We start from the raw sequence: 12,310 nt of genomic DNA, 5'->3' as shown, positions 1-12,310 counted from the left end.
TCTTATACCACTCATAAAAATTAATTCAAAATAGAGTAAGTGCTTAAATCTAAGACCTAGAATCATGAAATTCCTAGAACAAAGCATAGGGAAAAAGCCCTTTGACACTGGTCTTGCTAGTGAATCTTTTGGATATGACACCAAAAGCACGAGAACAAAAGCAAAAATCAACAAATGGGACTATATCAAACTATAGTCTTCTGCCCTGTACAAGAAACAACAGAATGAAAAGACAACCTACAGAATGAGAGAAAATATTTGCAAATCACATATCTGATAAGGGGTTCATATCCAAAATAGAGAAGGAACTTCTATAACTTGACAGCAACAAACCAAATAATCTGATTTTAAAGACAGAGGACCTGGATGGACATTTTTCCAGAGAAGACAAGTTCATGAAAAGGTGCTCAACATCACTAATCATCATGGAAATGCAAATCAAAATCACAATGAGTTATCACCTCGTACCTGTTAGAATGGTTATTATCAAAAATGTAAGAGATGATAAATGGTGGTGAGGATGTGGAGAAAAGAGAACCCCTGTGCACTTTTCGGAATGAGAATTGGTTAAGCCACTGTGGAAAACAGTATGGAGGTTCCTCAAAAAATAGAACTACCATATGATCGTACAGTCCCACTTCCTTGGTATTTATTTAGAGGAAATGAAATTACTCTTTGTTATAGATGTTTGCACCCCCGTGTTCATTGCAGCATTACTCAGAGTGGCTAAGACATGGAAACAACCTAAGTGTTTTATTGATAGGTGAATAAATAAAATGACATACACAAACACACACACACACACAATGGAATATTATCTAGCCATATAAAAGGAGATGTTGCCATTTGCAACAACATAGATGAACCTTGAGGGCATTATGCTAAGTGGAATAAGTTGGAGAAAGGCAGATACTATATAATCTCACTTGTATGTGGAATCTCAAAAAGCCAAACTCCTAGAAACAGAGTGCAGAGAAGTGGTTATGAGGGGTTGATGGGTAAGGGAAATGATGAGATGTTGGTCAGACTTCCAGTTATAAGAAGAAATTGTGGGGATCTAACATACAGCATGCAGACTATAATTAGTATTACATACTTGAAACTTCCTGGTAGTAGATCTTAAATGTTCTTACCATAAAACAACAACAAAAATGGAAATTCTCTATGGTGAAGGATATATTAACCTTATTTTGGTAAACATTTTACAACATGTATGTGTGTCAAAACCTCACAGTATCTTATACAATATCATATGTCAGTTATATCTCAGTAAAGCTGGAAAAAAATGAATTGACTCTGCATGTGTAGGTCTATTCCTGGACCCCCTAGTGGTACATTATCTGAAGATCTGTCCTTAATCTAATACCATACTATCTTGTTACTGTGGCTTTATAGGAATTCTTGAAGTTGGGTAGTATGGCTCCTTTAACTTTGTTCTTTTTCAAAATTGTCTCAGCTATTCTAGGTCTCTTGGCTTTCCATATAAATTTTAGAATGACCTTGTCAATTTCTGCAAACTGTCTTGCTGGAATTTAGATTGAACTGTGTTGAATATAGAGATCAGCTTGGGGAGAATTAACATCTTAACTATTAGGGCTTCCATTTCATAAATATCGTTTATCTCTCTTTAGTTCTTCAGTTGTCAGTACACAGATCTTGCAGATATTTTTTAGATTTATACTTAAAGTATTAACTGGTTTTTGGTGCTATTGTAAGGTTACTATTTAAAATTCTAGTTTCTTACTGTTTATTGCTGTTAAATGGAAATATGATGGATTTCTGGATATTTACCTTATAACATTTTCATATTAGGGATGTCCAGAGAAACAGAATCAATAGGATGTGTATGTATATATAAGGAAAGATTTATTTGAAGGAGTTGATTTACATGATAATGGAATGGAGGCTGGGAAGTCCAAAATCTGCAGGGCAGGTCAGCAGTCTGGAGACCCAGAGGACAGGTGATGCTGCAGTTCAAATCTAAAGGCCGTCTGCTGCAGAACTATCTACCTCTTACCTCTTGCTAGGGAGAGGTTTGTTTTTTTTTCTGTTCAGGACTTGAGCTGATTGGATGAGGCCCACCCACATTACAGTGGGCAATCTGCTTTACTCTTAGTCCATCAGTTCAATGTAAATCTCATCTGAAAACACCCTCATGGAAACCACGTATCTGAGCACCAGGTCCAAGCAAGTGGACACGTAAAATTATCCCCTCACTGTGTCACCTTGCTAACCTAACTTTTATTTTTTATTTTATTTGTTTTTAAAGATTTTATTTATTTATTTGAGAGAAAGAGAGAATGAGCAGAGGGGAGAGGCAGAGGGAGAAGCAGGCTCCCCGCTGAGCAGGGAGCCTGACGTGGGGCTCCAGCTCAGCACCCCAGGATCAAGACCTGAGCTGAAGGCCGACACTTAACCGACTGAGCCACACAGGTGCCCCAAATTAACTTTTATTTCAACTGGAATCCATTACCCTTCAAATTTTATCTTATTTTACATGTGTTTTTCTACCTCATAGTTGTATTTGTTTGTATTTTAAATTGAATTACTTTCAAACTACTCTTTGGAGGAAGTTCATTTTGGTAGAAAACGTGTCAAAATTTGATTTTGTTCAGACTTTTTTTTTACCCATACCTGAGGCACTGAGGATGCACTGGATTACATATTGACTGTGATTTTTCAACATCATATTGGACAGTAAGATTTCTTGTGCAGTTTTTATCAAGGATGAGCAAGAGTTAAAAGAAGGTGACATAGTTAAAAAATTAACTTTGACTTGGACACGTTTGTTGAAGTGTTTCTAAAGATTAAAAAATTTTTCACATTAATATGCAGCATTTAGTCCATGTTAGCAGATAAAAAGAACAAGTCTAAATAGAACCACATATAGTTTTTTTTTCCTTAGAGTTTTATTGAGAGGTAATAAAAATATGGCACTGAATAAGTTTAAGGTATTACAGCATAATGACTGGACTTACATATATTGTGAATAAGTTGCCACAATAAGTTTAGTTAACATCCATCATCTCATATAGATATAAGGAAAAAAGAAGAAAAACATGTTATTTCCCTTGTGATGAGAGCCTTTAAGAGCCCTCTGTGGTTTAAGAAATGTCTCTTTTGTGGCATAATTGGTAGTCAGACATCCAGAGTGCGTGTTCAAAAGATAGTAAGTACTCCTCCTTCCTTCCTGCCTAGTTGCGTGGGGGTTTTTGTCTTTGTGTATTTTATTTTGAAGGTGCCATTTGAGTTCAGTTCATTTGTTTTGAATGTTCATAATAGCTGTATCTGATAATCCCATTTTCTACAAAGATTGATTAGTAAATGTACTCCTAATCAAAAATTGCTCCTGACCATGCACATTCACAATGGTTAACTATGGGTTTTTCATTTTTATGGTTCTTATCAGAAAAAACTAAGGTAATCATTGATTAATGCTTTATAACAAAAATTGGCAAGACAGAGCTCACTGGAAAGAGGTTTCAAATCCACTGATTCCTGTTTAAAAAAAGAAACAGGATAAAGTCGATTTTTTTTTTTTATATAAAATGTTGTCTACTTTGCAGAAACCTTTGTTACTTTTATACACCATTCATGAAATTCTATGTTTTAGGTAACAGCCAAGGAAAAAGATTTTTAGTATTTTGCCCAAATTTAAAATAGAATTGTAATAGGGCCTTATTTTTTCCAAGGAGTTTTATTTTTTAATTTTTTTTCCCAAGGAGTTTTAAATTAATTCTTAGAACAGTAAGAGATAGAGGAAGCAGTCATTTTAGTGTTGATTTTACTTGAGGACTAATCAACACATCACTTTAGTCTTTTCATGGCTTTATCCATCACCTGTTGCTTAAAGTCACTACATATCTGAATCTCTGTGTCTCATGTAAAATGAGGAGTTTGGCCTAATGACCAGTGAATAGCCTTATAGTACTAGGATTCTGTGAGGTTACATCTAAGAACCACAGAAGTGAATAGAGAGAGGGAGGGTGCTAGGTGGCGATGAATCTAGGTGACAACTCTCTTCATTTTGCAGGTGTTTGATACTAATCCTGAACTTGGGTTGGGTTCTTTGTTTTTCCAAAAAACCATGTAGATGGATTTATGGATTTAATTGTGTTTTTTTTTTTTTTTTAAGATTTATTTATTTGAGAGAGAGGGAGAGAGTATGCATGCAGAGGGTAGGGGCAGAAGGAGAGAGAATCTTCAGCAGACACTCAGCTGAGCATGGAGCCACCACAGGCCTCCATCTCATGACCCTGAGATCATGACCTCAGCCAAAATCAAAAGTCGGATGCTTAATCTACTGAGCCATCTAGGTGCCCTGATTTAATTGCCTTTTAAGAAAAGCTTCAAAAAAAAGAAAAAAACTGATTTAACACATGGTCTAGCTTAGAAATAACTTTTGTCTCCTTTCGTTATAAGCAGTGAGTTGATGAACTTGCTTGAGACCTGTTTAATCTTCTCTTGAAGTCTAGCACATGACTTTTTTTGCTACATCATTTTGTACGGTTTTTAAGTTTTAAAATGCTAGTTGACAATAGATTTATAGTTCATTAGATCAATATTATTAAAGTAAAATTCACATGTAGTGAAATGCACATATTTTAAGTTTACAGTTCTATGAGTTTTGATAAGTATATAAACCTAGCTCAAACAAAATACATACTATTTTCATCATACTGGAAAGTTCCTTTATAATCATTCCCTCACCTCTAGCCCAGGATGGAATTATGTTTTATAGAAGGTACTCTTTTTGTGTTTCACCACAATATAGTGTTTTGGGGATTCATCCATGTTTTTCTATATGTTAGTAGTTTGTTGTAGATTAGCATTACTATATATTACTCTATTTTATGACTGTATTCTTGTAGTAACAATAAATTATTTAGTACCTATTGTAGGACATTGGGATTATTTTTAGTGTGAGGCTTTTAGAAATAAGCTGACAGGAACATTCTTGTACAAGTCTTTGTGGTTATATGTTTTTACTCATGTTGGGAGATAACCTATGAGTCGATTTGTTGATTTGTGAGGTACTTGTATGTCTCATTTATAAGAAATTGCCAAATGGTTTTCCATAGTGGTTGTTCCATTTTATACTACCATCAGCAATATATGAGACTTCCAGTTTTTCTACGTTGTTACCAACACTTGTTATGTATTTTTAATTATAGCTATTCTTGTGGATGATTAATTATGGTAAGCATCTTTACATGTGCTTATGACCACTTGTATATCTTCTTTTGTAATGTATTCAAATCTTTTGCCGATTTTTAAATTGTATTATCTTTTATTTATTTGCAGGAGGGTTTTTTTTTTTAGTATATTCTGAATACAATTGATTTGTCTAACGTATGTATTTTTTCCCCAGTTTTTGACTTGCCTCATCATTTTTATAATTTCCTTAATCTTATCTTTCAGAGTGCAGAAGTTTACCATTTTGATGACATCCAGATTCTTGGGTATTCTTTTATGGCTAGGGCTTTTCTTGTACTAACCTGAAATCTCTTGCTTATCTCAAGGGTTATGAAGATATTCTTTTTTGTTTTGTCTAGAATCTTTATAGTTTTAGCTTAGTAGGTTTTTGACTGTCAATAGTTTCAAATTAATTTTTGCGTATTAGCGAGACAGAAATTGTGGTTCTCTCCCCTCCCTACCTCCCTGCACAGGTATCCCCTTGGTCTAGCACCATTTTTTAAAATGGCTATCGTTTCTCTTTTGAATTAACTTTGGTGCCATTGTTGAAAAATGAATTGTCTGTGTATTGTCTGGACTGTATGCTGTTCCATTGATAAGTTTGTTTCTCCCACTTAAGGGAGAATTATGGGAGTAATTATGCCAATTACTATTGATTACTTACCTTTGTAATTTCTAAGTCTTCCAACTTTGTTCTTTTTCAAGATTGTTTTGGCTCTTCTAGGTCCTTTACATTTCTACCTAAATTTTTGAATTAGGTGTACCAATTTCTGCTTAAAAACAAACAAAAAAGACCCATAAAATCTTAATGGGGTTTGGTATTTCAGTCTTAAAAATCTTTTTGGGAAGAATGGTTACCATTTATTTAGATCTTTTGTTTCTTACAGTAGTGTTTTACATCTTTCAGTATAGATGTTTTGCCTATATTTTATTAAATTTACCCTTAAGTTTTTCATGTTCTTTGGTTATAAATGGTATTTGTAAGTTTTATTTTCCATGTTTTTGTTTCTTACATAGAGAAGTAAAATAGACTTTTGTATTTTGACACCATTACTCTGTGATCTTGATAAACATAAACAGACATGTCATCTGTGAATAGACGTGGCTTATACTTTTTCTTGCCCATTTTTAGGATTTTTTTCTTTCTTTTTCATTTGTTGAATTAGTTAGGATTTCCAGTACAGTGGTGAATAGAAGTGATGAGAATAGATATCCTTGCCTTGTTCTCATTCTTAGGTAGAATAAGTTCAATATATCACAACTAAGAAGATGTTATCTGTGGGGTTTTTGAAGATGTCGATTGTCAGATTGAGGATGTTATCATTCTAAATTGCGGAGAATATTTATCATGAATGGATATTCAATTTTGCCATGCTTTTCCCACATCTTCTGAAATGGTTATATGGTTTGCCTCCCTTATTCTGTTACTTTCACAAATTATATGTTTTTTTGAATCTTAATCTAGCATTTGTGGGATAAACCCCACTTGCTCAGAGATATTATGCTTTCTGCAACATTTTATTTGCTAACATTTTGTTAAGAATTTTTGAGTCTATGATCATGAGGAATATTCATCTGAAATCTTTCTTTCTTTCTAATAACCTTTGTCAGATTTTGGTATCAGGATTATGCTCATCTTAAAAGGGATGTTGGCCAGCATTTCCTCTTCCTTTGTTTTATGAAAGAATCTGTGTAAAATTGATCTTTTCTCCTCTTCTTCAGTGAAGGTATCTAGGCCTGTAGTTTTTTTGAATGTGTGTTTGTGTGTTTGTGGAAGTTTTTATTACAAGTTTAATTTCTTAGTTAGCTATAAGATTATATCAGTTTCCTCTTCTTACCATAGTTTGGGCATCCATTTCATCTGAGTTGCATATTCATTGCAATAAATTTATTATATTACCTTTGAACTTCTTAATGACTGGGATTTATCATTATATATCCCTTTTTTCATTAGTGAATTGGTTTATTTATGTTTTTTATTCTTATCTTGTTCATTGTCTACCAGTTCTATTAATGTTTTTGAAAACAACTTTTGGCTTTGTTGATTTTCCTTTATTGTTTTCTGTATCAGTGGTTTCTGTTCTTTATTACTTTGTTTCTCTTTTAGGTTTTATTTACTCTTTTTTTCTAGCTTCTTATTAGATCATTGATTTTATGTCCTTTTAATACAAACATTTGAATGAGTTCCTCTAGAATTTCTGCTTTAGGTATATCCCACTAACTTTGATATGTTGTATTTTCATTATCATTCATTAAAAATACTTTTTAACTTCCCTGTGGCTTATTCTTTAACCAGTGGGTTACTTTCTTTTTTCTCTTTTTTTAAAGATTTTATTTATTTATTTGAGAGAGAGAGAATGAGAGAGCACATGAGAGGGGGGAGGGTCAGAGGGAGAAGCAGGCTCCCCGCCGAGCAGGGAGCCCGATGTGGGACTCAATCCTGGGACTCCAGGATCATGACCTGAGCCGAAGGCAGTTGCTTAACCAGCTGAGCCACCCAGGCGCCCACCAGTGGGTTATTTTAAAGTATGTTGCATAATTTACAGATATTAGGGATCTTCCATACATTTAATTTAATTATTTCGTGGTCAGTAATATTCACTGTATCATTTCAGATCTTTGAAAGTTACTGACACTTATTTTATGGCCAATAATCCATTTTTAATCTTAGGCTCTTGATTAACCTAGTCAGGGTTTTGGTTATTGATGTGAAATTTAGCAAGAGCTATAGGGACATATATCCCCAAATCAATATGTAATAAAAATGGAACCCAGTGTATGTAGTATCATTACTCAGTACTTTGGTATCTGACTCATTTATGTCCTCTACACTCAGAAGTTGGGGTAGTTTATGGCCATATTACGAAACCCCATGAAGAATTTTTTTTCAACATTAACATCTGTGTTTGTTTGACAAATAGATTTTTTTGAAAGAAAGTAGTTACTGTTGTCTATTGATGCCTTTTAATCACTCATAATTCTTCATCCTCCTGGTTGCCATTTTCAATAATAACAAAAAGACTGTTTTTTGTCATGCATATTGTATGATAAGGACACGAGCCAGACCTAAGTTTAAGCCCAGTTCTTCCCTGGCTGCTTGTATGACCTTGGTCAACTTACTTAACCTCTCTAAGCCTTCATTTTCTCATATGTAAGATGGGAATGATAATAGTATTTAGCTAGAATTAGGTAAAATGTAATTTTTAACAAAATAGAAACTTTTATTCAAGATAAATACCTACTTTATGCTTATTAGTAAAAGTACCAGACCAGTCTCTCCACGTGGTAGGTCTTTAATACTATCTTTTGATTTTGATGAAAACCAAAAAAAAAAAAGGAAAACTGCTTTTAAAACTGGTTGTCTCTAGGAAGCAGAAATAGAAGTGAAAGAAACAGGGCAGAGAATGCTTTTTATCAGAAGTAAAAATGTAGCGAGATTAGCAGATACTCTTATTCTTTATTATCCATGCCCTCTTTATTTTCTTGGGAAAAAATACAAATCTTTTAAAAATTAACAAAACTAGGTGTGAGGCTTTAAGGTTTAGATATTTTAAATTGTAGAAGATTTAAAAATAGTTCTGAAATGTCAGAATTTGCCTACATATATTCATCATTCCCAAGGTGAATTTCCCCTTCCCATTGTTTTGCCATATTAAATGTACCTTATGATACATATTTTTTCTTCTTAGTAATAAAAAGACTTGAAATCAAAACTATAAAGTATATCATGAATGAATTCTTTGTTTTTATAGGTTCTATTGGTGATGTTTCTCATTCTCAAATTTTTTTGTTTTTTTTGTTTTTTTAAGATTTTATTTATTTGAGAGAGCAAACAAGCATGACCTGAGCCAAAGTCAGACGCTTAGTCCACTGAGCCACACAGGCTCCCCTCATTCTCAAGTTTATATTGTCCATTGTTGAAACACATGAGTCATTGAAAGGTTTCTTTTTTTTTTTTTTAAGGTTTTATTTATTTATTTGTTAGAGAGAGAGAGAAAGAGCAGGAGAGTGCAGGGGCAGAGGGGGAGGGTCAGAGGGAGAAGCAGAGAAGCAGACTCCCCACTGAGCGGAGAGCCAGATGCCAGGCTAGATCCCAGATTTCACTTAACCTTTCCCGGTGACCTAAATTTCTCATCTGTGAAGTCAGGATAAATAATTCATTGTTGGTATTGGAATTAAATAAAATAGTTTAAATCAATTTTGTGAACATATACATTAAATATAGTCTTGATAATTACAGTATTCCAGGGATTTTCCTTGTGATTAGTTATAATGGAGTTAATGTCTTAGACTAAGATCTTTATTTGATATAAAAAAATTTGTCCTTATATAAGTCCATTAGAATTTTTTAGTGTTCAGAAATATTTCTGGGAAATTCCTAAGTAATTTTATCTGATTAAAAACCATAAGACCAATCATTACAAATGATCAGGTTGCATTTTTTTCTTGAGGATTTCCAAGGTGGTGGAAATTATTAATTGGTAAAATAAGTAACTAAGGAAGTTTTGGATGGATGGATTTAAAGTGTAGACTATTTTGAGAGAATTGATAGAATTAACTATAAAACATGTTACAGATGTTTCCAAAATGAAGTTTGCATACTTAGTACTTTATTGAACTATAGAATTTTTTGTTGTGTTTGTCTTTATTATACTGGGAGAACAGGAGAAATGCTCAGCTGTTAAATGGCATTTCATTATATGGTCTTTTTTTTATGATTTTATTTATTTGTCAGAGACAGAAGAAACACAAGCAGGGGGAGTGGCAGGCAGAAGGAGAAGCAGGCTCCCCGCTGAGCAGGGAGCCCAATGTGGGGCTCCACTGCAGGACCCTGGGATCATGACCTGAGCCGAAGGCAGACGCTTAAGTGACTGAGACACTCAGGCGTCCCTCATCTTATGGTCTTAAGAATTAAACAGTTCAGGGCGCCTGGGTGGCTCAGTCGTTAAGCCTCTGCCTTTGGCTCAGGTCATGATCCCAGGGTCCTGGGATGGAGCCCCACATCGGGCTCCCTGCTCAGCGGGGGAGCCTGCTTCTCCCTCTCCCACTCTCCCTGCTTCTGTTCCCCCTCTTACTGTCTCTCTGTCAAATAAACAAATAAAATCTTAAAAAAAAAAAAAAACAGTTCATCAGTATCTAAAAAAATGTATATAACTTCATGTAACTTCACTATTACTAAAACTAAGTTTGATTATGACGTAGAGGCCAGAAATAAAATAGAATTTTAGAAGAATTCTTAGAGATTTCAACTAAGCATTAGAATTGACTCATAATCATAATACTGATTAATATTTAAGTTAGAAAAATACTTGTTTCATGATAATTCATTTAATGTCCTTGTTGACTATTGCATTTAGGTAGGATTTATTAAAATATAAATTGTATCTATTTAGGATACCACCTTATGCTTACTGTTCTTTGCAATTTCTTGGGAAATTTTTTTGAGTCTTAGTCACGTTACCAACAAATTACCGTACCAATATAGGTTATTGAAATCATCTCAACTGTGATTTTAAAAGTTACATTAAGATTAAAACACTACTTAGAAAATCATTAAGAGATGATATTGGTGTCCATGAATATGAGCAGGAGGCTTTTGTCTATTCTAGTCTAAGCTTTAGAAGAGAGAATAGGGATTTAAAAAGCCAGATGATTTTATATTTGATACGGGCAGAATTCTCTGGGTTTTGAGAACTGCTAAGAATGAAGTGGATTGTAAAGAATTCTTTTGGGATGTTTCTTCCTGAAAATATGCTCACCCACTTGTTTATTAATATAACAGTTGTGCTTACTGGAAGCATGTGCTTTCTGAATTCTTTTGTGTAATTAAAAGGATTGACATTTAAATTCCTGAGTATTTTGGTTTTTTTTTTTTTTCCTTTCCTTTAGGAGGAGCATATTATTTAATATCCAGAAGTCTAGGACCAGAATTTGGTGGTGCAATTGGACTGATCTTCGCTTTTGCCAATGCTGTTGCAGTTGCTATGTACGTGGTTGGATTTGCAGAAACTGTGGTGGAGTTGCTTAAGGTAATTTCGTCTTCTGGACATTGGTTTCCCAAATCTTTACTGAGGGCTTATGTGCCACTCCCCGTATTGGATCCTAGGAAAGCAGTGATGGACACAAAACGTGTCCTTCAAGAAGTTTAGTGTAAGAGATAGACAAAGTAATGGTGATACATTGTCAGAAGTGGGTAGTTATAGAAGACCTTGGCAACACAAAGGGTAATCACTTAACTTACTACCACCCAGGAAAGGGGGTCACAAAGGAATGTGAATAAGGGTTTTCCAGGGAAGGGAGTCTGGGTGTTAGCAGGCAGGTAGGAGAGGTGGGGTGTGCCGTGAAGGGAATATGGGAGAAAAGGAAACAAAGGCCGGGAAGGGGTAGAGTTCGGTGTGTTTTTTAAAAAAATTCTGCAAATATTTCTATATGATTATAGCACAAAATAGAGATTTAAGACTAGAGAGGGAAAAAAGGGTCAAATCAGGAAAGGTATTGTTTGCTGTTAAATTGGGGTCTTAATCTCAGTTGGAGTTAGGGGCTGGGACATGATCAGATTGGGGCTTGAAGAAGTATATAGAGCATGGAACAGTGGGATCACAGGTGGAGAAGGAGATCATTTAGAAAGTTGTAGCTATCCTGGGGAAGGGATGGTGGTGTACATTCAAACAATGACCAATGTAGCTGGAGACGTTTGGGTGAACTGGAGAGATTTTTAAAATGTTAAATGAGTGGACTTGATGATTATTGGGATATGGGAAATTAGAGAAAGAGAAAGGATTTCAGGTGTATATATATATATAGATATATACATACACACACTTAAATAAAAATATACATAAATATATATTTACAAATATATATACCTGAATATATGTATATAAATGTATATTTATCATATATATATATATGATAAATAGATTTCTGAGTTGGAGGTTTAAATGGAGGGTAATGGCCGCACAGGACAGTGCAGTTTGGGATGTCTGATTGGAAGAACCAGAGGTATATCCAAGTAGAGCTGGCCAGGAAGTAGTTGATAATACTGCTCGGGAGTTCAGGAGAGGATTTGTTTGAAAAGAGTCATTGGGATGTGTGTAGTTAAAGCAGTAGAAGT

General features: G+C 34.3%; 1 protein-coding gene across 2 annotated transcripts in view; it reads left to right on the top strand.

Moving 5' to 3' along the window:
- Window positions 1-12,310, top strand: part of SLC12A2 (solute carrier family 12 member 2) — a 103,299-nt gene that overhangs the window by 36,538 nt on the left and 54,451 nt on the right. For both annotated transcript variants that reach the window (XM_081827134.1, XM_081827133.1), the window contains exon 5: window positions 11,086-11,225. In XM_081827134.1, the coding sequence (XP_081683260.1) occupies window positions 11,086-11,225 (140 nt within the window). The remainder of the gene's footprint in view (window positions 1-11,085; window positions 11,226-12,310) is intronic.

This window comes from Leptonychotes weddellii, chromosome 7, assembly GCF_054177405.1.
Source record: "Leptonychotes weddellii isolate Sample4059 chromosome 7, ASM5417740v2, whole genome shotgun sequence".
In the NCBI taxonomy this organism is placed as follows: domain Eukaryota; kingdom Metazoa; phylum Chordata; class Mammalia; order Carnivora; family Phocidae; genus Leptonychotes; species Leptonychotes weddellii.
This window is presented reverse-complemented; position numbering and strand designations above follow the sequence as displayed.